Here is a 27,360-nt window from a genome sequence, read left to right as displayed (position 1 = left end):
TAGAGAAGACTCCACCCACATCTTTTATTAAGGGGACTCTGAGGGACTCCTCTATTCCATATGTCCCTGGAAAGAGGAGAGAGTGTCACTACTTAACCACCTGGCAAGGGTCCAGTAAAGAAAATGCACCTCAAGACACAGGATATAGCAGAAGTATGTTTTTCCTGGAGAGAATGGGGCTCACTTCCACAAAGGCTGCCATCAGAGTCTCTCATTATAGCCATATATAAGCAAGGCCTCCCAATCCATTAACCCCAATGAAATAAACTGAATGCCCTGGCTTTGTTTTAACATTAGAAGAGATTTCTGCAACCAGTCCAATCTCAGGATCATGCAGCTTTTCAAACAGGAAAAGAATGCTTTTCATATCATAGGTCTTCTCTTGGTTTCAGGATACAAACCAGATACCAAGAATCAACAGAGGGCTCACCAAAGAACCAAAGGTTTTGAGAACACATCATTTCCTATTATTGTCCGAACTCTGTCATTAGCAAAGTATGCGGCCTTGTACAAGATATTTAATCTCTTTGCACCTCATTTTTCTCATCTTTAAAATAAAATATGTGGGGCCGGGCACAGTAGTTCACCCCTGTATTCCTAGCACTTTGGGAGGCTGAGATGGGTGAATCGAGTTCGAGACCAGCTTTGGCAACATGGAAAAACCCCGTCTCTACTAAAAATACAAAAAAACCAACCAGGCATGGTGGTGGACGCCTGTAATTCCAGCTACCTGGGAGGCTGAGGCAAGAGAATCAATTGAAGCCAGGAGGCAGAGGTTGCAGTGAGCTGAGATTGTGCCACTGCACTCCAGCATGGGTGACAAAGCAAGAATGTCTCAAAAATAAAAATAAAATAAAATAAAACAGTTAGGTTAGATGAATTCAAAAGATTCTTTACTTGGTTTAAGGTTCTCTACTATAGCATACCCTCTGTAGCTTGCATCTTAAACCACCAAAGGTCATAATCTTAGTACTGAAAGATTACCTCCTTTTCATGCACAGATCACTTTCAAAGTGCAAAACAGACTAGAGAAGACATTTTCAGAGGTAACTTGTCTATTATTTCTCCTCAATACCAACTTTTATTGACAACCTTAGGTATGTCAATAAAAGACATGTACAAATAAGCACCATATTGATGCAAACACTGAAGTTTTTTTTTGTTTTTGTTGTTGTTGTTGTTTTGCCATCTCTGGAATTCCTATCAGCATTGTAAATTTTGAAATAACCCGTAACAAAGAATTAACTATTTCAATAAACATTCCCCACTATAAAGTAGCTATAAGCTGCCCACAAGGCAAACTACTGTATAGCAAACAACCATGTAAAACTTAATAAATCTTCTCTGGTGCATGAAAATCAGCTAACGCTTGACTCAACAGCTTTCTACCTAAGTGCTACCAATAAACTGAGCCCCAGAGACAACAGATGGAAACAGAATAGCAAACCTTAGGAATTAAAAGATGTCTCTATAATGTTTTTACTTTGCTAATTTAATAGGAGACACTTAGTTGTCATGACTATTAACTATCCAGTATGGAAATCAAATTTTGGAAGGAGGACAAATGTATAATATACATCATTTTAATCATTCATTTTAAAATAAAGGCAAGTTTCTTACATTAAAAAATCCATATTTTTTTTTCTTCAGACTGTAACTATAGAAAAACAAATCACCCTATAAAGATCTGTAGTTTATGAAGCAGTGAAAATGGTCAAATGGTTGTTGCAGTAAGCTAGAAATTAGGAAATGTGAATATTAATTCTAAATTTGTTACTGACTCAGGATGACCTTGCATGATGCATCCAACCTTCTTTTCTCTGTATCAGAAAACTAAAGAATAAATGTAACATCACATTCTTTTTTCCTTTGGGACAAACAACTGTGTACAATTGAATAAAAATGAAATTGTATATGTAGTGGCTAGAATAAAATATGTTTGGGTTGGTTTGAACTTAGCACAGTGTTTAATAATTCAACATTTTTTATACCTGTGCAATAAATTTTTAAATGATGTCTGAAATGCTTTGAAATCTTCAGAAACAGGTTTATAAATGGCATAAATAATCATTTTATTTGATCTGGCAAATAAGATATAGAATACCACCTAAAATATACATGAATATTTTAATATAGCAGTCCTTGGTTCACTTACCCTTAAAAGAAATAATTCAATCAGAATTCTTTCAAGACAGTTAGATTAATTACAGAAGAAGGAAAAAAAGAATCTCCCCCCAATTGAGCAATTAACATGCTTCATCTTACAAAGGCCACTGAAGTTAATCCATGGCTATAGAACTATTGCTCTAGAAACTTAGCACCTCCCCTTAGTACTCACTGAGTCCAGCTCCCACTTACACCCTTTCTTAGACTGCATCTAAACAATTCCAGATACATATGTTCTTTTTTATTTTATTGATTTATTTATTTTTCGAGATGGAGTTTTGCTCTTGTCACCCAGGCTTGAGTGCAATGGTGTGATCTCGGCTCACTGCAACCTCTGCCTGGGTTCAAGCGATTCTCCTGCCTCAGCCTCCCGAGTAGCTGCGATTACAGTCATCCGCCAACATGCCCAGCTAATTTTTTGTATTTTTAATAGAGACGGGGTTTCTCCATGTTGGTCAGGTTGGTCTTTATTTTTAAAGGTCTTAAAGAAAATATATTTACAACTCCGTTTTAATGTTAGCCCCAGTGGAAAGTTAGTCCCTACCTTATAAGGTCCTTACAGATAAGCAATTCCCAGTGCAATATTATTCTAGCTGATTCATTACATTTTTCTTGCTAAGCAAGTCCTTACATGGTTGAAGGACACTATTGGAATTCATCAACTTTTTCTTCTCTATATGCTATAGTACAACTGCAAGCCTAGCACTATTTAGTTTCATTTTCTAAGCATTTCTTCCATAGGATCCCTACATTGTTGTCTTGTATCCTCAGAGTTCTCGAGTTCCCAGGGTAAGCCTAAGAGTATTTTCTATGTGGTCAGTCATTCTCTATCTAGAATTTTATTTTTTTGTTTTGAAATATTTGATTGACAAAGATTGAATATATTCAAAGTGTGCAACAAGATGATTTGAGAGATATATACACATTGCATAATGATTACCACAATCAAATTAACACATCTATCATCACTCATGCTGTTTATTAAGTCCTGAGAACTTGTTCATCTTATAAGTGAAAATGTGTACCCTTTGATCAATATCTAGTGATTTCCTCCACCCACCAATGCCTGGAAACCACCCCTCTACTCTCTGCCTCACTGAGTTTGACATTTTTAGATTCCACATATAAGTAAGACCATACAGTATGTATATTTCTGTGTCTGGATTATTTTGCCTAGCAAAATGTCTTCCAGGTTCAACCACACTATTGCAAAGGCAGGATTTCCTTCCTTTTTAAGGCTAAATAATATTTCATTGCATATATGTATACCACATTTTCGTTATTCATCTGTCAATAGACACTTAGGTTGTTTCCATATCTTGGCTGTTGTGAATAATGCTGCAATGAATGTGGGGGTGCAGCTATCTCTTCAAGATACTGATTCCATTTTCTTTGGATATATACCCAAAAGTAAGATTGACAGGTCTTATGATAGCTCTATTTTATATTTTTTAGCAACCTCTATACTTTTTCTGAAATGACTATACCAATTTACGTTCCCAACAATGTGCAAAGGTTTCCTTTTCTCCACATCATCACCAACCCCAGTTATCTCTTGTCTTGCACACCTGTTAGGATGGCTATCATTAAAAAGATAAGAGATAACAAGTAGAATTTTATTTTTCAATAGAAGAATGTTAACCCTCAGTCATTTTTATCAAATAAATTTTATCTAACTTATTTCTATTTTTTTCTTTTATATAAAAAATTTTTTAAATTCAATTTTTATCCCAAGGTATTATGTACCCTTCTGGCTTTGAAATTATCTAAAAGGGGTCACACACCCAATTTAGTAAAAGAAAAAAAAGCAGTTGTTCACTCCTGAGCATCATCACTAACAAAGTATCATGTGCTGAACAATACCTGGAAGCATAAGGGAAGTTTGGGTATATAGAATGTAATTATTAACCTGAACTGGATGTTAGCCAGAACACTGGACCCACTTCCCCCAGCAGATTGTCATAGTACAAGTCCTCAGTACATTAACTGCCCATCAAGAGACACCACCTTAGAAACATATTAGAACCAAATGTTGCAGCTCCCTTCTCAAGAGGTGTCAACATGTTCTTTTTGTTACATAGATCACCAACTGCTCGACTATGTATGTCCAAAAACATTCTATTCCATATGTTCAGAACAGTGCTGGACCCTATGTACAGCACAGAAGTATACAAAATAAAGAACATATCCATATCCCTTATGGAACTTACAACCTATTGAAGAAAATGGACAAAACATTATAATAGCTACCAGTTATACTAAACACATATCAGGTGCAATGTTAAGTCTTTTATACATATTTTATAGGACTTACTTTATACTTGATATATTGTTTCCTCAAAGCAAGCTGTTTAAGTTAGGGGTTATTTTTCTGATGCTTTTTAAAAAGAAACTCAGGTGCCCAGTACAAACAGTCTAACCAAGTTTGGGTAACTACAAAGCTCACACTCTAATCACTGTACTACATAGATTCTCAATGAGTATATCATCAATCAGATGCTAAAATGTAAGACACAGATAAAAGCTAAGAATGGCAAAGAGTGAAGAGTTAACATATTGACTAGAGGTCACAGGAGGAGGTGATACGAGGGAGGCTAGACTTCAGTTTGACTTTAAAGAATGATTTAAGTACGTAAAATCAAAGGGGCTGTATATTCTAAATACCAAGTTATATAAACCTTGTGGACAGGTCAGAAGGCAAGAATAGCATGCCGGGACGAAAGAGACAAGAATCAGATATATGATGTGTTTCAACATGCATGTAGGTCTGAAGTGCAGTAATTTAATTTTACTTATTTTTGTATCAATGTGTAAATGTGCTTTAGTCTATATAATGTTCAACCCAATAATGTCAACTTTATTTTATATCAAAAGACTTCAGAAGCCTCTGGAAATGGATGTGTTTTATAATGTTATTATAAGTTTTAAGGGTAGATAAAGAGAGGAATGAATTACATTAGAGTCCACATTATCAAACCTTATTTTGTTTTACTCCACAAAATGAAAGCTCTAAAGAAAGCTCTTGATTTATAAGCACTCAAATTAATACATAAATCTGGGATCAATGTAATAACTGGAACTTGCTATTACCATTCCTATGTCACACCAACTAGAAGGATGAAAACCAAGCAGTTCAAGCAGATAAACTCCAAGACTGTACCTGCCTTTTGATAGTAAGAACCAAAAGAGTGTCTAGATTCTCCAGTTAATCCTGCTTTGTCATCTGTTTACTTCAGGCTGACTCCTCCCGGTAAACCCACCACCTCACGTATCACAACCTCCTCTCTCACCTTTTCCAATCAAAGCTATTTCAACATTAGTCTTTCTGAAAGTAGGAAAATGTAGAGATGCTTGTACCCAAGGAATAGCTGATGCACCGGCACTCCTCTTTTAAATAAATAAATGCTAAGTTCATACCTAGGAAAGAAAACACAGTAACCTCAGAAAAACAGAGGTCAGAGAATGGAGCAAAGTACTCCAGTAGTCTATCTTGTGCCGAGAAAGAAATCTCTCAAAAATCTCTCAAAAATGTTAAAAATATCATAGAAGGGGACAGCAAATAAAACCTAATGGATGACTCCAATAAAATAATTATAGTCAATTCATTGGACATCCATAATTCAGAGTTAACACTGGCATTTTCTGTTTCTTTTAAAAAATGGATAGAAGAATAAAATGTGTTAGGAGAAAACCTCAATAATACATAGGGGCAAGGGACAATCTCTCAGCCCGTGGTATCCAGGAAGCGAAAGGCTTATGCTCTTTTGAATTTTAAAAGTGTAGCAAAACACATTGATTTTAATTGCCTATAATCTGAGGTCAAACCTTTTGGCATGGTTCTTTGTTCATAGCAACACCACCACCAATAATATTTACTGAGGATTTGCCATGAGTCAGATACTGTTGTGAGCACTGGAGAGGATACAGCATTAAAGGTGACAGACGAGGCCCTGTCCTTATGGAGCTTATGTTCTGTCCCAATGCGGAATGATAAATACGGTTGGACCAGGGAACAAACCATGACTAATTCTCTAACACAAAGAATACTGTCTTATAAAGAGGAAACTTTCTTGCTAAATTGGCAATTTTACAGAGACCTGAATCTTTTCTATTAGAAGAAAAACACTTTCTGGTGTGTGCTTAATCAGGTTTTGGAGCTTCAAAGGAATAGAATGAGAGATAAAAGACAAATCCCACCAAGCTAGAGAAGAGCTGATGTTCTGACCCTTTGACCCTGCCCATCAAGAAGACATAACACTCCAGGTTTGAAGTCAGACTTGATTTAGATTTGAAGCCCAGTTTCATGCCTTATTAGCTCCATGACCTTAGGCATGTTACTTAACTTCCTTAACAGTTTTCTCATCTGTAAAATGGTGCTAATAAAAGCCAGCTCACTGTATTGTTATAAGCATTTAAAGATTTCATTCATAAATGTTTAAATCATACCATGTGGCATATGCGTTTCATTTAATAAATAGTATAGATGATTTATATATGCATATATATATACACACACTCCATATGCTCATCTTTTCTTTACGCACATATAATTTACCCACCTATCCTCAATGCCATTCTCCCAGAGTTCTACCCTTCTGCCCTTGAGGTATTTACCTTCTTCCAAATTCACAATTAGCTAGTAAAAGAATCCAATCACTGAAAATGTGTTAATGAGAAAGGATAACAGAAGAGTACAGTGACTACTGCCTGCCAGCTCAAAGACCCCTCCGTGGAAGGTTTCGGAAACAAAACTGCACTAAAACTTGCATAGGCCAGAGGAGTGACTCTGGTGTGAATGCTAAGCAGCATCCTCTGGGGGTTTGTTGTAGTAGCACTCAGTAACCATCAAGTGCTAATACCTAGACCCTCATTAATTTTTTAAAAAAACAAAATTTAAATGGACATTGTATCCTTTTTCATGTAAATTAATGTATGTGCAAAAGTAATGTATTTGTCCTGGAACATTCTATAAAATAAATATAACCCCTAGGAAAACAGGACCATAGAAAGGTTAAATGTCCATGTAACATCTGTGATAGAGCAATACCTAGAACACAATTCTCTTTTTGGCCCAATAATTCTAGACCATATCATGTTGACTTCATGAGATTTAACTAAGTATAGAAAGTTCCGCGTTGAAAACCTTCATCCAAAAGGATCCAAAGCTTGTGAATTAGGCAATGGCAAGAATGCTACGCCCTTTGCTACGCTAAGAGGAAAGTCTCTCAAGTGATCGACTCAATGCCTGGCCATGCAAGTCAGACATTTAGTCATTTTTCTAGACGCTATCCATCATGGAGCACATTCCCGAATTTCATGCAACCTCATTTAAACGTCTAACTGCCTATTCTGATCAGAATAAACCTCTGGTGGAAGTAAAAGATTGACAATGCTGACACCTAGTGGCTGTGAAGAAACTGGAGCAGATCCAGTCTAGGAAGAGTAGCGAGCTACTGTGGTAGTGTCTCCAAAACACACAGCATTTAATCATGATGAATATTCGGTTATAAAGTACAAATTCTAAAACAAACCCTATAAAAGTTTATTTCAGCTCTCTATTTATCTTGGGGCCTACAAAAGGAGGCAATAAAAACCGTGCATTTGAAAAGCAAATTTTCCTTCTATCTTCCACACTTAGCAAATTACTCATCTTCAAAGATCAAACAAAACTAAAGATAGATTCATATTTTGGCATATTTATGACTATTTTCCTTAATATTGCATGTACACCCACAACCTTATCCTGGTCTTAAGGTGATTTTTCTCCCCAGGTCAAATATAAAAGCCAACTGGCCAAGCCATTATAGAGATTTCCTTTATGCCGCTGAAGCGTCCCTAGTCAAAGGGTAGTTGGATTTTCACAAACCAGCAGGAATTTTTTTTAAGCGAGGTATAAGGACACATGTGGAAACCCCTAAAGTACACATCTAAAAGCAAGGACCACATTGAACACTGTGGGAAGCCATATGAACACAGCAGATCAGCACAACACAACCTGTTTCTGCTCTAACCATTAGAAGATAAGTTTCCTCAGACCCACCTGCACCTGTGACAGGCAGGATGGCAGGAAGCCTAAAGTGTTCATCTCCTCCACCAAGGAGAGCTCTGACCCCTACCTGCTGACGTCTGAAGGCTAAATAATCCAAATTTTCCAGCTCCTTCCCAAGCTTCTGGTAGGTTTTCTGGAGGTCGGATTTGTTGGCAACATTTTTGAGAGACTCAAATGTCCTTTGAAACTGAAATTGAAAACAAAAGCAGATCATTAGGATAGCAGCAGATTTTTCTCAAATTCTCAACTTGCTAACACAAAGAGTCGATAATGAGCCTCAGTTTCTCCCATTCATAATACAGTGATAACAAATGCTAGCTAATTATCTTCCAATGAAATAATTAGGGACACACAAAGAGTTATAAACCGTATTCTAAGTATAATCAACATTATTGCATGCATGAGAAGCCTGTTTAGTCTTCATTCTAACAAAAAAGCATACTTCGTTTAAAAAAATAAAAAAGAAAGTTCATCTTTTAAGATACACTTCTGCTTTTAAATTTTTTAAAAAGCACAGTGAATGTATAATTTCAAATCATAATAAGGAAGCATTAAAGAGTGCTCACATTTCAATCATAGAAACAAACAAATTTATGAAAATGTAGTTGCTTACATGATATTTTGCTATAATGGCATGGGATCTGGCTTGCCTCTATAATAATATCTATGCAGAATAGGTTACCCAACAAACTTCAGCAAGGAAGATCTCTCAGAGCTTGTATTTTGAGAAGGAAGGAAAACTTAACATTTTGATGATCAAAGCATATGTGGCATGTTCAGCAAACATTTATTCATTTCTGCTCTATAACACAGATGAGCTATGAGCAGAAAGAGAGTTCTGATCAGTTCTGCTGAATCAGAATGCTCCCATTCTTTTTAAATCAGGTACTAGATAAATACAAAGGTGAAAAATTGCAACAAACTACAGAATGCTGTCTGCTACTAATAATTAATTAAGCAAAGGAAGCTCACAAGAAATTGGATTCTTGGTTTATTTTAGTAAATTAGAACATACTTTGGAGGGTTAGTGACTGAAAATGTCAAGTAATGTAATTTGCAAGACATTTGCATTTGCTCTCTCTTTATGTCATTTATTTCCCATATTCTCACTCTGTGCCATTAGACAGATTTCTCCAGATAGAAACTTGACCATCTTAAACACACCAGAACTCCACTGTGACTATGATGCCATGAGACAGGCTAATAAGATTTTATAGAATATAATTAAGTTTCCAGGGAAATTATTTGACCCTTCCCATATCAAACTCTATGAAATAAATCATATTAAAATGGCATTCTACTGAATTAAATCCCTAATATCAAGAAAGTAACATGTTTATCTCAATCCAAGGTGACAGAGGGAAAAGAAATGGGAAATAACAGTGCTAAGATTCCATGACAGGACATTAAATTAAATTCAACAAATAATCATTTAGAACCTATATGCACAAGGCACTATGAATATAAAAGACATTTCCTGCCCTGAAGGAACTTAGACCATTGGAGAAACTAGACATGAAATTCGGAAATGAGATGGACACTGACACTTACTGAGTGCCTGCTCAGCCCCAGGTACTTTATGCTTTCCAATTGAATCTTCACAAGAACCACAGGAGTTCCTATTTCTCTTCTCATTCTACAATTGAGTAAACTGGGTTTCAGAAAGTTTGATTGAACTGGGTTTCTATTACAACGTTCATGTTCTTTCTACTCTATCCTTAACTCTAACACAGGCAAGGTAGTAAAGAGAATGCAAAAAAAAGAGATAAAGGTAACATTGGTGAAAACTCAGAAAACTCACTGATATTGACTGAGGGACTCAGACCACATAGAAGACGTAAGAGAATTTGAATTGGGCCCCAAAGGACAGGAAGTCTTTTAAGAGTCTCACATGGAAACCAATTCTACCCAACACTTCAAACACAGCCAAAATCAGTTCATTTTCCCCACTTATAACAATAAACAAATTTCTTTCAACGTAAATTTAATGACCTTTATATGAAATATTTATCGTATTATATAATCATTTCTATGCCTTGCCCATTTCTTGGTTCATTCTCACTATGTTCAAATCAAAATAAAACCTTATTTAAGATTCTAAAAAATTTAAGTAATTTTATCTATGATTTAAATAATACAAGCTATTTCACTGACAAATCCATTTAACTCTAAAGCATGTTTTAGCCCCCGCACTTTGTCTTCCCTAAGAAATATTAGCTCTACTTCTTAAATATTTCTTCTTCAAATTTATCTCTGTGAACATTATACAGCTACAAATGGGAACTTTAGAGCAAACACACTTGTAAAGAGTGTTCAAAAAACACAAAAAACCAACACTTCCCAGTAATATGCCCATGGCCAAAGAAGTAATGGAGAAAATCCAGTAACAATACATCATTACAAGAATATTTTAACTAAAGGTCAGAGTTTGCATACTATGGAGAGTTCAGCTTGAACTTTCGTTATCAGGAATTACATCCTCCATTTATTGATAATAAAGAGTTCAAAATACTGTAAAACCATGGTAATTTCATTCATTTAAGCAGTTTTTTTGCTTACAAAAGCAATTAATTGTCAAGGAGAGGTCATATGAAACCTGTGGTGTAGCTCTGGCTTAGCTCCCTATTGAACACACCCCATCCCCACCTGCACACATTTACACTTAAAGATGCTAAAGAGTGAAAGCAATAATCTTACTTTGCAAATGATGCTGAAGTACGGAAGATAAAAGTTAGGTTGAGGCCTAGATTTTAAAGAGCATTCACTTGACTTGAACATTTTTTTAACAGGCCACAATGGTTAATCATTGAAACAAACCTCCAAGATTTTCTATATTTGTTCAGTACATGATAATTTTTTTATACTGATTATTTCTCCAAATAAATGATCTCCCAGTTGGAGACAAGTTGGGGAAAGGAAGCACAATTAATTCAAGAGATTTTTAATGCTCCTGGATTTTACTTATTCAAAGTTTTGAGTGGGAATTTAAAATGAGCCAAAAACCCCAGAATAATTTGTTGAACCTTGAATTTTTCCTGTGTGCTTTTTTTTAACTCATTATAAACCAAACTCAAACTTTAAAAAGCTCAGTGAATTAGACTAAACCCAAAACAAACCTTGGACATACAAGATAAGAATGGGTGGAGGAAAACAATATCCCTAAGCCCAACACTTACTGGGAAAGTAAGCACTGTCAACACTCCCAGAGTGTGTTTTCTCATCAAATTATTTCTGCTCAGAAATAATAATAGTAACCCATCAAATAAAACAGCAGAAACTATAATTGTTCATCTCACATTAAAATAGCTGACAAATTGTTTTGCAAGAAAGAGAAGCATAGAAAAGGCAACAGGGAAATGTCTACTTTGTCTCAGCAGTCCCTTTTCCCAGATACATTTTTTTCTCCTTTTTCCTGACAATACATATATAAATAAATCTAAGCCAATGTTCTATACAAACTATGCATCCAATGAGTTCATGTAAATTATGTAGATTCATGGAGTAATTTGAGAAAGACACGAAGAAATAGGCTGAAACAGCAGGAAAAAAAAAATGCAGCCAACGCTCTGGCAAACAAAGTTTTCCTCGCCCTCAATGCCAATGCCCTGGCTTCCTTTCGTAATCAGATCGATTGATTCAAATAACTCTAAAGCTCCAGCAGCCTACTAATTCCCGTAATTTAAAAACATCAAGTAGCACTGCTCCAAAACAAGAGCTAGCTCCACAGTCATCATTTTTTTCTTATTTAGTATTTCATGCATTTATACAAGGTGCTGGATGCTACCCGTAGCATGAAAAGAAATCCCATACTCGCAGCAATATGTGTACAAAAGGGTATCCAAGAAGTGCCTGATGGAAAGCATTATATCACCAAGTGTGATCTTAGTGTCCGTAAATTGTCTGTTTGAAACAATGCCAAAAGTTTCTAGAGACTAAAGCAAAAGGAAACAATAGTCAAAGAAATAATATATTGATCCTCTATAAATATTAATACTTAGAGTAAAAAGAAATTGTTTTAAGCATAAGAAATTGCTAATCTACTTTACTTAAATATGGCAACCACAGAACAATCAAAAATAAAGTATTACAGAGAAAGAAATTACTTAATGTTTCTGAACTTAATCCATTGACTTTCATACATATTTTCCAAATGAACTTACAAGATGATAATACCACTCGTTAAAAGGAAGTTTACAACTGAAGCAGAAAATTAAAGCTCACACACATACCTCAAATGATTTTTTTTTTTTTTTTGGCTGTAAGGAATGATTATAAAAGTTAAGAATATAGGGCAAAACTGGGCTTGAGATCTAAATTAGAAACAGTTCTATGTAGGTGAAGGCACACTGGTCTTGAGGTCTGAGGTTCAAGTCCTTGCTATGCCATTTTAAAACTGCATCACTTTGGACAAGTTATTACTATTTCAATTTTGATTGTGTTATCTATAACACAGGACAAACTGTCTTTGCCTGCCTACTTCATTCAGTTGTTGTGAAATCAGTTGAGGAAAAATAAAAGACATTCATTCAACAAACATTTCTCAATGAGCAACATACCAGACATGTAAGAAACAGAGGAAAACAAAAGAGAAACAACTCTTACCCTAACAGGTTTTGCAATCTAGCTTTATAGGTTACTGCTTTATAAACTTACAAGTTCCATAAAATTGAAAAGACCATTGTCATTAAGCTCATGACACCTTTCAGTAGTGAACAAGGACTGAACAAAAGGGTCATTCAATAATTGTTTATAGAACAGCATCACTGTGCAAAGCACTGGGCTTGACACTGTGAGAAACATCAAATTTATGGTGAGGCATGGTTGGAAAAATGACGAAATCATTGATGCTTTATGAAAAGTTTGGCCAGGCACAGTGGCTCATGCCTGTAATCCCAGCACTTTGGAAGGCCAAGGCTGGCAGATCACTTGAGGTCAGGAGTTCGAGACCAGCCTGGCCAACATGGTGAAATCCCATCTCTATTAAAAATACAAAAATTAGCCGGGTATGGTGGCATGCGCCTGTAATCCCAGTTACTTGGGAGACTGAGGCAAGAGAATTGCTTGAGCCCAGGAGACAGTGGTTACAGTGAGCCGAGATCGCACCACTGCACTCCAGCCTGGGTGACAGAACAAGACCATATCAAAAAAAAAAAAAGTTTATGGGCAATGCCCCCAAAGAAATCAGCAGTTTACAAATGGATAACCCATTTTGAGAAGGGTCAAGATGATGTTGAAGACAAAACCCACAGCAGCAGACCATCCACATCAATTTGTAAGGAAAAACTTAATCTTGTTTATGCCCTAATTGAAGAGGACAAACAATTAACACCAGAAGCAATAGCCAACATTATAGACATCTGTACTGGTTCAGCTTATACAACTCTGACTGAAAATTTTAAGTCGAGCAAATTTCACCTGGATGAATGCCTAAATTGTTGCACACAGATCAGTTGCAGATAAGACCAGAGTTTTCACTGAAATATTTTAACAATTTTAATTTCATCAAGCTCTTTAAGTATTCCTTTTGAGAAATGTAACAAAAGACGAACGTGGATTTACCAGTATGATCCTGAAGACTGAGCACAATCAAAGCAATACCTACCAAGAGGTGGAAGTGGCCCTGTCAATGCAAAAGCAAGCCAGTCAAGAGACCAAAGATCATGGCAATCATTTTTTAAGATGCTCAAAGAATTTTGCTTGCTGATTATCTGGAAGACCATGGAATGATAGTATCTGTTTATTGTGAGGGTGTTTTGAGAAAGCTAGCCAAAGCTTTAGCAGAAAAACACCGGGAAAGCTTCACCAGAGTCCTTCTCCACCACAAAGCTCCTGCTCATTCTGCTCATTCCTCTCATCAAACAAAGGCAATCATTTAAGTTTCAATATAAAATCATGAGGTATCCACCTTACAGTCCTGGTTTGGCTCCTTCTGACTTCTTTTTGTTTCCAAATCTCAAAAAATATTTAAAGGGCATTCATATTTCTTCAGTTAATAATGTAAAAAAGACTGCATTGGCACAGTTAAATTCCAGGACATTCAGTTCTTCAGGGATGAACTAAGTGGCTAGTATCATTATTTACAAAAGTGTCTTCAACTTGATGGAGCTTATGATGAGAAACAAAGTTCATATTTTTTATTTTTTTCTTTTAATTCCATTTTTCTATGAACTTTGTGAAGTCCCCTCATCATTACCCTGCTTAAAATTCTTTATTGGTTTCCCCTTAGCTTTCAGACTATAGTTCAAACTTTGCAACTTAGCACATAGACCTTTCAAATTAGGTCTGTGCCTACCTTTCCAGCTTCAACTCTTGTTCCTCCCACACAGTTTACCCTTCATCTCAGCCATTCAGGACTTTCAGCATACATCCTCCTCTGCAGGTAAAACGCCCTCTGCCCCACTACCTTCTTTCTCTAGTCAACTCTCCAAACTCAGCCACATAGTATTCATTCAACATACCCTCTCTTAATACAATTCCCACCTCCATAACACTTTGTACCAACCTCTACCATAATAACATATTGTTAATTTACTTTTTATCTAGTCTGTAAATTCCAGGAGAGCAGGATCATTATGGTATTTTTAGAAATTTGAATCCCTAGCACATACTAGAGTGACGGTGACTGCCACAAAGTAAGCACACAAAAATAATGATTTGCTGAGGTGATTAATTAATTAATCAAATCAGAGATAACTGGAAAGGTGCTGATTCTTTCTTTAAAAATAAAAATTTTACATGGTTTAAATTTGTATTGTCAAAGGTCATAACATTTCAATTAAACAGGAGGAATAATCTCAAGAGATCTATTGTACATCATGGTGACTGCAGTTAATACCAATAAATTATATATATGAAAATTGCTAGAGTAAATTTAAGTGTTCTCACTACCAAAAAATTGATAAGTATAAAAGGTAATGCATATATATTAAATAGCTTGAGCTAGTCATTCCAGAATGTATACATATATTAAAACATCATGTTATATACTATAAATGTATGTAATTTTTACTTGTCAAAATAGGGGGATATAGAATGGATAGTTAATGGATATAAAAATAAAGTTAGATGGAAAAAAAATCTGGTGTTTGGTAGCACAATATAAAGACCATAGTTAACAATAATTTATCACATATTTCAAAGTAACTAAAAGAGTGGAATCAGGAATCAGAATGTTCCTAACACAAAGAAATGATAAATGCTTGAGATGATGGATATTCCAATTACCCTGATTTTATCATTACACATTATATGCTTTTATCAAAATATCACATGTACCCCATAAATAAGTACAACTATTATGTATCCATATTAATTAAAAATAAAATTTAAAAAATATATATGTTTGAAAAAAATTTTCTTCTTCCCTAAAATTTCCAATAGGAAATTCATGACAAATCAAAAGCAAGTGTGCCATATTTGTCTCTATTTCTTATTTCTCCTCTTATATCTTGATGTGGTTTGGCTGTGTTCCCACACAAATCTCATCTTGAATTATGACTCCCACAATTCCCACATGTCATGGGAGGAACCCGGTGGGAGGTGATTGAATTATGGGGGCGGGTCTTTCCTGCACTGTTCTCTTGATAGTGAATGAGTGTCACGAGATCTGATGGTTTTACAAACGGGAGTTTCCCTACATAAGCTCTCTCATTGACTGCCATCATTCACATCAGATGCGACTTGCTCCTCCTTGCCTTCCAACACGATTGTGCAGCCTCCCCAGCAAGGTGGAACTGTGAATCCATGAAACCTCTTTCTCTTGTAAATTTCCCAGTCTCAGGTATGTCTTTATCAGCAGCATGAAAACAGACTAATACAGTAAATTGGTACCAGTAGAGTGGGGTACTGCTGTAGATACCTGAAAATATGGAAGCAACTTGGGAACTGGGTAACAGGCAGGGGTTGGAACATTTTGGAGGGCTCAGAAGAAGACATGAAAATGTGGGAAGGTTTGGAACTTCCTAGAGACTTGTTGAATGACTTTGCCCAAAATACTGATATGCATATGGGCAATAAAGCCCAGGCTGAGGTGGTCTCAGCAGGAAATGAGGAACTTGTTGGGAACTGGAGCAAAGGTGACACTTGTTATGTTTTAGCAAAGAGACTGGTGGCATTTTGCCCCTGCCCTAGAGATTTGTGGAACTTTGAACTTGAGAGCAATGATTTAGAGTATCTGGTTTAAGAAACTTCTAAGCAGCAAAGCATTCAAGAGGTGACTTGGGTACTGTTAAAGGTACTCAGTTTTATAAGGGAAGCAGAGCATAAAGTTTGGAAAATTTGCAACCTGACAATGTGATAGAAAAGAAAATCACATTTTCTGAGGAAAAATCAAGCCAGCTGCATAAATTTGCATAAGTAATGAGGAGCCAAATGTTAATCCCCAAGACAATGGGGAAAATGTCTCCAGGGCATGTCAGAGGCCTTCACAGCAGCCCCTCCCATCACAGGCCAGGAAGCCTAAGAGGAAAAAGCAGTTTCCTGGGCCAAGCCCAAGGTCCCCGTGCTGTGTGCAGCCTAGGGACTTGAGCCCTTTGTCCCAGGGCTCCAGCCATGGCTGAAAGGGGCCAATGTTAAGCTCAGGCTGTGGCTTCAGAAGGCAACTTCTGAAGCCTTGCCAGCTTCCATGTGGTGCTGAGCCTGTAAGTGCACAGAAGTCAAGAATTGAGGTTTGGGAACCTCTGTCTAGATTTCAGAGGATTTATGGAAATGCTTGGATGTCCAGGTAGAAGTTTGCTGCAGGGGCAGGGCTCTCATGGAGAACCTCTGTTAGGAGGTATGGAAGGAAAATGGGGGGTTGGAGGCCCAACGCAGAGTACCTACTGGGGCACCACCTAGTGGAGCTGTGAGAAGAGGGCCACTGTCCTCCAGACCCACCTCAGAATGATAGCTCCACTGACAGCTTGCACAGTGCACCTGGAAAAGCCACAGACACTCAATGGCAACCCATGAACGCAGCCAGGAGGAAGGCTGTACCCTGCAAAGCCACAGGGGGAGAGCTGCCCAAGACCATGGGAACCCACCTCTTGCACCAGCGTGATCTGGATGTGAGACATGGAGTCAAAGGAGATCATTTTGGAGCTTTAAGATTTGACTGCCCTGATAGATTGTGGACTTGCATGGGGCCTGTAGCGCCTTTGTTTTGACCAATTTATCCCATTTGTAACAGTTGTATTTACCCAATGCCTGTACCCTCATTGTAAGGGAGGAGACCACCCTTCATATCGTCTTATGCCCAATTTCTGCCTTCAAAGAAAGAAGAAGTAAAAACTAAAAGGAAATGAAATCCACAGGGAGACAGCCCAGTGCCACACCCTGGGCCTGGTAGTTAAAGATAGACCCCTGACCTAATCGGTTATGTTATCTATAGATTACAGACATTATATAGAAATGCACTGTGAAAATCCCTATCCTGTTTTGTTCTGATCTAATTACCAGTGCATGCAGCCCCCAGTCATGTACCCCCTGCTTGCTCAATCATGACCCCCTCACACGCACTCCCTTAGAGTTGTGAGCCCTTAAAAGGGACAGGAATTGCTCCATTGGGGAGCTCAGCTCTTGAGACAGGAGTCTTGCCGATGCCCCCGGCCAAATAAACCCCTTCTTTAACTCAGTGTCTGAGGAGTTTTGTCTGTGGCTCATCCTGCTACAATCGTATCTAGGAAGTAACTAACTTGTTGTTGATTTTACAGGCTCATATGCAGAAGGGACTTGCCTTGTCTTAGACGAGATGTTGAACTGCGGACTTCTGAGTTAATGCTGAAATGAATTAAGACTTTGGGGGAATGTTAAGAAGGCATGATTTGTTTTGAAATGTGAGGACATGAGATTTGGGAGGGGCTGGGGGCAGAATGATATAGTTTGGTTGTGTCCCCACCCAAATCTCATCTTGAATTGTAATTCCCAAAGTTCTCACATGTCATGGGAGGAACTGGGTGGGAGGTAATAGAATTAAGGGACCAGGTCTTTCCTGCACTGTTCTCGTGATAGTGAATGAATCTCATGAGATCTGATGGTTTTAAAAACAGGAGTTTCCCTGAACGAGCTCTCTCTTTGCCTGCCGCCATCCACGTAAGATGTGACTTGCTCCTCCTTGCCTTCTGCCATGATTGTGAGGCCTCCCCAGCCATATGGAACTGTAAGTCCATTAAACCTCTTTCTTTAGTAAACTGCCCAGTATCAAGTATGTCTTTATCAGCAGCGTGAAAACAGACTAATACACATCTTAAATACCAGTCTCGACTTGCTCTTTTTCTTTACATCTTAATATGCTTTTACGTATTTTGCCTAAGATCTTTCACAAAATATACATAGCTCCTAACAGCTCTTAATTATACAGTAATTTTCCCTTTATCAGCTGCTGATATGTTCAATAATAAAAGGCTTTAGAAACTCTTTTTGTTGGTACATATCTGCCTTTTAAATAGAGGGTGGCCTCAAAAAGTCTCAGCTGCCAATATGGTAGTGTGATTTTTCTGTCAAAATAAATATTCATCACAGTCAGAATTATTGTTTGTCCACAAATGCTTTATAAAATTATGTGACAAATGTTAAATATACATTTGACAAAAGTTGTTAAATTCTGGAGCCATTTCTTGTAAGATGTTGGTCTATTACCTAATCCAAAGGGATCAACATTCCCAAAACAAATAAAACCTGACTATGGTATGATAAATGGAAAAAGAAAAGTTAGTTCAACTCAATAGTCAAATTTCCCTTCATTTTTAGGAATAAGTACATCATTTCACTCCAAGGGCCAAAAAGTGGGAGCAAGATACCACAGTGGAGAAAGATGGAACAGGAAAAGAAGGTGAAAGAGAACTCATACCAGTTCTTGCCAAGTAATTCATGTCAAATATCATTCAGTCTTCACAAGACCCTTTCAAGGTATTCAGAATAAGCTATATTCTCCCCATAACTCAGAAGAAGAAACCAAAGCTCACAGATTTTTAACTTTCCCAAAATTACCCGGCTAATCAACAACACAGCTGGGATCCAAGCAAGGTCTCCATGCTGCCAAAAGCCATGTTTTCTCCCCATAATGTCGTGACCCAGTAAGCAGAAGCCATCCAAACCTATTTTCTTCCAAATAAAATTGACCCTTAGAAATCCAGATGCCAGGCGGGGCACGGTGGCTCACACCTGTAATCCCAGCACTTTGGGAAGCCAAGGTGGGCAGATCACCCGAGGTCAGGAGTTTGAGACCAGCCTGGCCAACATGGCAAAACCCTGGTTTTACTAAAAATACAAAAATTAGCCTGGCATGGTGGTGCATGCCTGTAGTCCCAGCTACTTGGGAGGCTGAGGCAGGAGAATTGCTTGAACCTGGGAGGCGGAAGTTGCAGTGAGCTGAGACTGCACCATTGCCCTCCAGCTGTGCAAAAAGAGCAAATCTCTGTCTCAAAAAAAAAAAAAAAAATACAGATGCCAATAAAACAAGATGTGGAATCCTAAGAAGAACAAATAGTACAGAAAAGCTTGAAACACTTGAACAGTATCAAAGAGAGAAACATTTTGACTTAAATTCCTATAAAAAATTTATAAACAATGGTGACAATAGAGCCAAAATACCTTTCCAAGTTTCTACAATTGATGAAATACTGAAATATCAGCATTTTTTTTCCCTGTGTCCCCTATTACCTTTCATTTGGACCTGTTTTCCCCAAAAGAACACACACATTTCCTTAAGGAACTAGACACATTTAAAAGTGCCATGTAAGGAATCCTTGATTATTTAATTTGGCAGTACTTGTCCGTTTCGGGGTTGCTCAGTGACCCATGTTTACACTAGTTGGTAGTCTCAGACTATGTCCTTGGAAATGTTCTATTGTAATTGCTTCTCCTGTGGCAGTCTCAGTGGAGAGAGTATAATTTAACAGAAATAAGAAAGCTTTACAAAATCGGGAAATATATAGATACATGCTATTAAAAGAGAGTAACATCTCATTTATCTGACATCTAAAAGGAAATATACTTCAAAAGGGTTGAAAAAAATCTGGTATGTAGGAAAAGTCATAAGAAGGAAAATAAGTTTGAGACCAGTCTGGCCAACATGGCAAAACTCTGTCTTTACTAAAAGTACAGAAATTAGCTTGGCATGGTGGTGTACACCTGTAACCCCAGTTATTCGGGATTATACTCGAAATATACTTCAACAGGGTTGAAAAAAATCTGTTATGTAGGAAAACTCATAAGAAGGAAAATAAGAGTAAGACCACTTAAAAAAAATTGTGAGCTCAGAGGAATTCTTTAATGCTATGAAATAAAGAACAAAAACAGAAAATGTAGCAGGAACTTGTGTAAGTGTCAGGAGGGCAAAAAAAAAAAAAAAAATCCAGAAGCCTGCATGAAATAGTAAAGATGGAGGAGAAGAAAGGCAGGCCTTGGTCCATTACATGCAAAATAAGGACAAGAAATAAAAAGGCAGTCCTCTGTTTTGGGAGAAAAAAAAAGTGTGTGCCCAGGAGAAATTCACATCTTTAAAGTGGACACCCTCCTCCCACCAAAAATCTATAATAGATTATTATATAGTAGGATTGGGGAGTGTGGTGGCTGACTACAGAATTCTTCTTAGGAAGGGCACTACCTATACTGAAGAAAATACCTTAATGAGTAATTTAAGGTGGGTAGTGATATCCTAAGGACACAAATAAGGAGGGGCCAAGTCGAGTGCTAGAGAGATAACTATTCTTTACTGCATTCCCATAAACAGAATTTAGAAGTCTGAGGGAAAGTAGCTAGAGAGAAAAAATGTGGAAGGGCAATGAGATGGAGTTGCTAAATAAGATTTTGAAGATTTCTAACATACAAATTGAAGCCACTTAGAATATATTGTTGCAATATAGAAATCCCTCCCTTCCATCTTCTTGTAAGTTTCTGTAAGGTTTACTATATTCACATATTCTGGCCTACTCTGGTAGGGTTAGAGAATGTGTGTGTGTGTGTGTGTGTGTGTGTGTGTGTGTGTGTGTGTGTCTATTTGTGAAAAGGGAAAAGGCCAACTCCAGATTCTGGGTGAACATAATGTAGAATAGAGATAGAAAGACAATCTATAAATGAAAGTAATTCAGTGGAAGCAAAAGCTTGGAGCCAGAGTTGAACCTGAAAATATGAGCTCCCAAGGAATTTGCAGAAATTTGGGGGAGAACATTATACTTGATAGGACACAGAATGAGGGTTTAAACTAATTATACTGAGATCTTAAGTGCAAGAAGATCCCAGCAAACAAGTGGTTCTGCATCATAAGTAAGTGGATTATGAGTAATTTAAAAAATGAAGGTCAGAACAAAAGAGAAAAGAATAAAAGCAGGCAAGCAATGGTCACTTAGAGCTCTTATTGGGTCATTAAAAAGCAAGTCATGCCAAACTAATTTCATTTCCTTTATAACTGGGATTACTAGACTGATAAATCTACAATGCCACAAACAATATATCTTGATTTCAAGAAGGTCTTTCAAGAAGTGCTTGAGGAGGTCCACATAAAAGCTTTGCAAACTGTGATCTCCTTCCTCATGTTATTTGCCATTTACTTTCTGTGTCTAATCACATCAACTTGGAATCCTAGGACACAGCAGAGCAAACTTGTATTCCTGCTTTGCCAAACTCTTGCAATCACGTATCCTTCATTCCACTTATTCATCCTGATTATGGGAAGGAGGAAGCTAAAACAGACCTCTCTTTTGGTTTGGTGGCAGGTGACGTGCTGAGTGAAAGGTCAGAAACTCTCAACTCCATAGATTCACAAGGGGAGCATCGTGTGTCTTCTAGCAGAAAATAAACTAATGGTGTCTGAAACATTGTATATTTCTATTGGTTTTTCTGTAGTGTATGTGCTTGATTAATTTCAAAAGATACCTAGAACACTCTTTTATATATATATGTGTGTGTGTATATATATATATATGGGTGTATATGTGTATACGTGTATGAATAACAACATTGACCATAAATTATGAAGCTGAGTATATTTCACATATATAATGTATGCATATTTTATGATAGTTCATTGTATGATATTTCATGTGAAGCATTTATTATCTCTATTTATAATTAAGAACTTACAGCTTTTATGAGGAAATCATTGCTGTTTTCCATTGTAATTTGTACCCCATATATGTAGTACTTAACTATCATTGTTTGAACCTCTAAAGTTTTGAATTGTAAAGACGTTCAGTTCTAAATCAATGATGAGAATGTATCTCTGGGTAGGTTTTGTTTCATTATGAATTCTTATTTTATATTTAGTATAAAGCAAATAGAATTTTTGTTAGATAATGTTGTACACAATAAAATTTGAGTGACAAAAAAAAAAAAAAGGAAGAAATAAAGAAGCATGGTTTATACAGCAGCCCAATGAAGCAAGCTTGAAGCTCATTTCAACAACTTTACTCAAAGGGTGTTCATATTTGATTGATATTATCTAAAAGAAAGACATAATACTGTTTTCCATGTCATTAAACAATTTTTCGTGAATAAATTTGAAAATGATATAAGGTTAGGAAAAGAAGACAAAATCGAGAGTCAAAGGAGCCTGATGAACTATAACAAAAAGCTAGAATTAGTAAGATAAAGTTCAATGAATATAAATGTAACTTCTACCTTTACATATTTTTTTTAAAAACTAGTATCAGAGGAGGAAGACCTGGATTAGGAGTAGTTTGAGCTCAGAGAGTTGGAGGTTTTAACTGTTTTCAAAATCAATATGAACCAACAACATGACAAGGCTATTGTGATAGGTAAGATCATGTTAGACATTAAATCAGGGATGCAATTGTACATTTATATCACAGAATGTTCACATCAGAGAGTTTGTTTTGATTTCAAGAAATTGATTTCAACATTTTATGGAAGTTAGCTACAATCCAGAGTGTATAGAAAAGGATTTACAGAGATGATTAGGGGGACTTCTATTTCTTGTAATGGCAAATTAGAAATTCAGTCTGATCCTCTGCTGAAGGAAACAAATAAGGTTTGATGATAAAACAACTCATCTTAAAAACATCAAAGAGCTAATAAGGCAGTGAGAAATTACCTGAAATGGGTTTCAGAAGAGGCAATGTTCAGTATCCAATCAAAAATAGCCATTCACATTCTAAGACAAGACACCATGAGCAAAAGCAAGGAAAATGATAGCAGAAGCAGGCACCCTGGGAGTCCAAACACCAGAGTTCTCAAACCTTCCGGATCAGACAGTTCTGCTCACCATGTCAAGTAGATCAAAATAAAGATTGAAAATTTCAGCAGGAAACTAAAAGTCATACAAAGAAATATAAGTTAATTTGAAAAATACATAGAAATTCTATGGTATTTAGAGTGGTCTGGAACTACCATATAAGGAACATTCAAAAGTCAAAAAATTTTCAGCCTAGAAAAGGGGAGACATAGGTAAGTCCCAAGAGTAATCATCAGTTATTTGAAAAGAGCTTTTTCTATTGCCTTGATTCTGTGTTGCTCCAGAAAGCAAAGCTAGACCTACTATTTGAAATAGCAGGGAGGCAGTTTTAAGCTCAGTTTGAGAAATATGTCTCCAACAATTAGAATTGTCCAAAATCAGCTTCACTGTCTGAGAAAATTGAGATTGTTATCATTGTTAGTGATCATCTACTGTTAGGCAGTTGCATATATTGCATATTATCAGAGAGTCTTTCTACTTCACGTAAAATATCAAACTGTAAGGGCACTGAAGTTTCTCCACTATGATTCTTTTGATTCCAAGTAGAAGCTAATATTGTCATAAACATTATTAGAAAAATTCCAAACTGACATTTCCCCAAGTATGGTTTCAGAAAGTCCCAGGATTAATATACTATGGAAGAGTTCTGGGGTCAAAAACATTTGGGAAATTCTGAGTTAAGCCGAGTTAAACAGGCTTCTTCGTGGCAATATTTCTCAACAACTTTAATGTGCTAATGTGCATCAAAACATTCATGGGAATTTATATGTGCAGCATTGATAACTTACAACAAGAAACAACTTTTTTCCTTTTCCATATTTTCAAGACATGTTCTACAGAATACTTTTGGGGAAATGTTGGGCTAAATAATTCTAATCTTGATGATCTCAAAAACAATTTAGTGGTTTTCATTCTACATGAAGTCTTGAAAGAATTGAGTTGATAATATGATTCATATATAAACTTTTCATGAGGATGAAACCATGAAAAACTATCATAATTTACCACAAAAGATGTTCCCTTCTCTTTGATAAGATGCCACTTCCTTTTTCATAACATATCACTCTTTTACTACACATACTTATATGTGACATATAATCTAGTTGAAATTGAGGCTCTAAGTGTGAGAGAGGATGGTTAGAATTTAAAACACCTTCTGGCATATCTAACTTACTTTAACAACTGGTTGTAGGTTCATGAATTTGCCAAAACTTTTAAAAGCTGTTTGTAGTTAAAGCTGTTCTAACTATTAGGGTAGTAAGCTCCAAAAGTTTTAATTCTTTCCTGTTGCCTTGAGCAAGTTACTTAAATTCAATGTGCCTCAGTTTTCTCATGTGTTAAATAGAAATCATGATCATAGGGCTGTCATAAGAATTGAATTAAAAGAGATAATCCAGCACAGTGTTTGGTACATTATAAAAACCCAATAAATATTAACTCTAATTTTTACTGCAAGAGGTACTTTGCTTTTGTTTGATCTACAATGCCATCCTGCTTCATTTGCATGGCATAATGTAGGTGAATTACCAACCTCTGTGCCTAACTCCTAGTGGACACTCAACTAAAATGGTAGTGAAGGTGGTTTTATTCTTTATATACAGTTACTTCCTAATTGGTTATGAAGGTGGCAGTTTTCACATTACAAAAGTCCTGCATTCTGCCCTATCTCAACAAATCTAGAGTCTAAAACAGGAATTATTGGGTCATTGGAACTAGGTATTACCATGTCACTGGAACTAGGAATTACCTGCCACTTAATCTTTTGTACCCATTTCTTTTTTATAGCATTTGTTAGTGTCTGTATTCAAATATGAGACAAATGAATCTCAGAAATGTTCAGTAATTTGTCTATGGTTATTAAACAAACCAAGAAGCAAGTAACAGAAACCTTTGCTCAATTATGTCACCTACAAATCCACTAGTAAACAGCTGCTGGTGATGAAAACAATTCCCTTTCCTAAAAAGCTACTTAAACTAAAAAAAAAAAAAAAAGGATCGAATTGCTCTTTTTACTGTAATAAAACTATCAGTTCAGTAATTTGTCTATGGTTACTCAACAAACCAAGAACCAAGTAACAGAAACCTTTGCTCAATTATATCACCTACAAATCTTCTAGTAAACAGCTGCTAGTGATAAGAACAATTCCCTTTCCTAAAAAGCTACTTAAACTTAAAAAAAAAAAAAAAACAAAGGATTGAATTGCTGTTTTATGGTAATAAAACTATCAAAAGAAAAAAATGGAAGTACAAAGAGAAGGTCACTCTAGTGTTAAAATAAGCAATAGTGAATACAAGAAAGATATGGCCAGGTGTATTGGCTCACACCTGTAATCTCAGCACTTTGGGAGGCCAAGGTGAGAGGATCATGAGGTCAGGAGTTCGAGACCAGCCTGGCCAACATAGTGAAACCCCATCTCTACTAAAAGCAAATAATACAAAAAATTAGCCAGGCATGGTGGTGTGTGCCTGTAATCCCAGCTATTTGGGAGGCTAAGGCCAGAGAATTGCATGAACCCAGGAGGCAGAGATTGCAGTGAGCCGAGATGACCATTGCACTCCAGCCTGGGCGAAAATGTGAGACTCCATCTCAAAAAACAAAAAGAGAAAAAGAAAAAGACAAAGACAAAAAGAAAGATGCAAAGAAAGGTTTAGTTTAGCAGTTAGAGAAAATTATTTTGACAAGAAGGTTAATCAAATAAGACCATTGTTTGCTTAATAGAGTAGCGATAGTAAAATCACAGACACTTTATGAAAATGCAGATGTATTTATAGACAGAGTATAAGGGTCCTTTTCAAGCAGAAAATACAACAGATATAAAAAGAGTTCTTTGCAACCTTTTCATCTGAACACTACTAATGATTTGGTCAAACTAAGAAAACAGACTTTAATAAAATTCTCTTTCTACTAAAAATGTGCTAAGTGGGTTTGTCTGAAAAAATAAAGCATTCAGGATATCTTGCTAACTTTGTATCATACTAGTTAATATGCATTATTTACTTGTATTAAATACATGTCTACATTTTCCTAATGGATTACTACAGACATCACAGACTACCTGTAAACATGCACTCTTTATCCTGAATCAAGAGGACGTGGCAAAGTAGAATTCATTTACAAACCAGGATAAATTTCCAAATGTCTTAAGCTTTTTCTATTTTTCAAGTCATTTATACTCACGTGTTTATTATATATTATCTATATAATGATGTTATTTATTTATAGAGAGCATAGTTATTTAAATGATGTTATTTATTTATAGAGAGCATAGTTATTTAAGTGATCAAAAGTCTATAACTTTTCCTAGTCATTTCCTTATAAGCAAGCCATCTTCTGTTTAATTTCCCATTGGCTTTAGAACTAACTCTGGCTTCCTTATTTTGAGGTATACATTAGTCTTCACAACCCAGTCTAGTCTGCTTCTGAAGGGGTGATGTTAAGAAATGAGAGTGAAGCCAAGATGCACTAGGATCGACGCCAGGTTCAGAGAATGAAATTAGAAGTGAAGACAATGCCAAGGTAAACTAAGCCATCTTTTACTTACAGCTGACACATGTTGCAAGAGGCACATGACATCAATCATGTCCGCAAGGATAAGGAGTCTCGTCACTGCAGCCAGCAAGGCACGGGCAGCTTGAACCACAGCCTCCCTTTTTGGGAGAAAACAGGGGTCATCTGTAAATCTCTCAGCTGATACTTTCAGAGCTTCACCTGAAAAATACAACCCCAAATAAGTTATACTTTAAGTTTCAACTATGCCTATTTCAGAATTTATCAGCTAACCTAATTCCAAGTAAATTCCAAGACTAAGCATAATATAAAAATATTGTCAGTTGACAATTGTCAACACATGGTTTCTCAATAAACAATGCAGTTTCAAATTAACATTTGTTTTTGACAAATATTCTGGAATTAAGAAGCATGATATCATTTTCCTGCAAGAAAATTGTGCTCAATTGACTAGGAACATCTAGTAAA

General features: G+C 36.4%; 1 protein-coding gene across 1 annotated transcript in view; it reads right to left on the bottom strand.

The window, feature by feature from the left end:
• CTNNA3 (catenin alpha 3) overlaps positions 1–27,360 on the bottom strand; it is a 1,732,244-nt gene that overhangs the window by 1,576,533 nt on the left and 128,351 nt on the right. Inside the window, exons 5-6 of the mRNA XM_025397086.1 lie at positions 26,927–27,093; positions 8,283–8,402 (exon numbers count right to left, since the gene is read on the bottom strand). Coding sequence (XP_025252871.1) covers positions 8,283–8,402; positions 26,927–27,093 — 287 coding nt within the window. The remainder of the gene's footprint in view (positions 1–8,282; positions 8,403–26,926; positions 27,094–27,360) is intronic.

Source organism: Theropithecus gelada, chromosome 9 (genome assembly GCF_003255815.1).
Source record: "Theropithecus gelada isolate Dixy chromosome 9, Tgel_1.0, whole genome shotgun sequence".
NCBI classification, from domain to species: domain Eukaryota; kingdom Metazoa; phylum Chordata; class Mammalia; order Primates; family Cercopithecidae; genus Theropithecus; species Theropithecus gelada.
The sequence above is the reverse complement of the archived record's forward strand: the minus strand, read 5'-3'. Positions and strand labels throughout refer to the sequence as shown.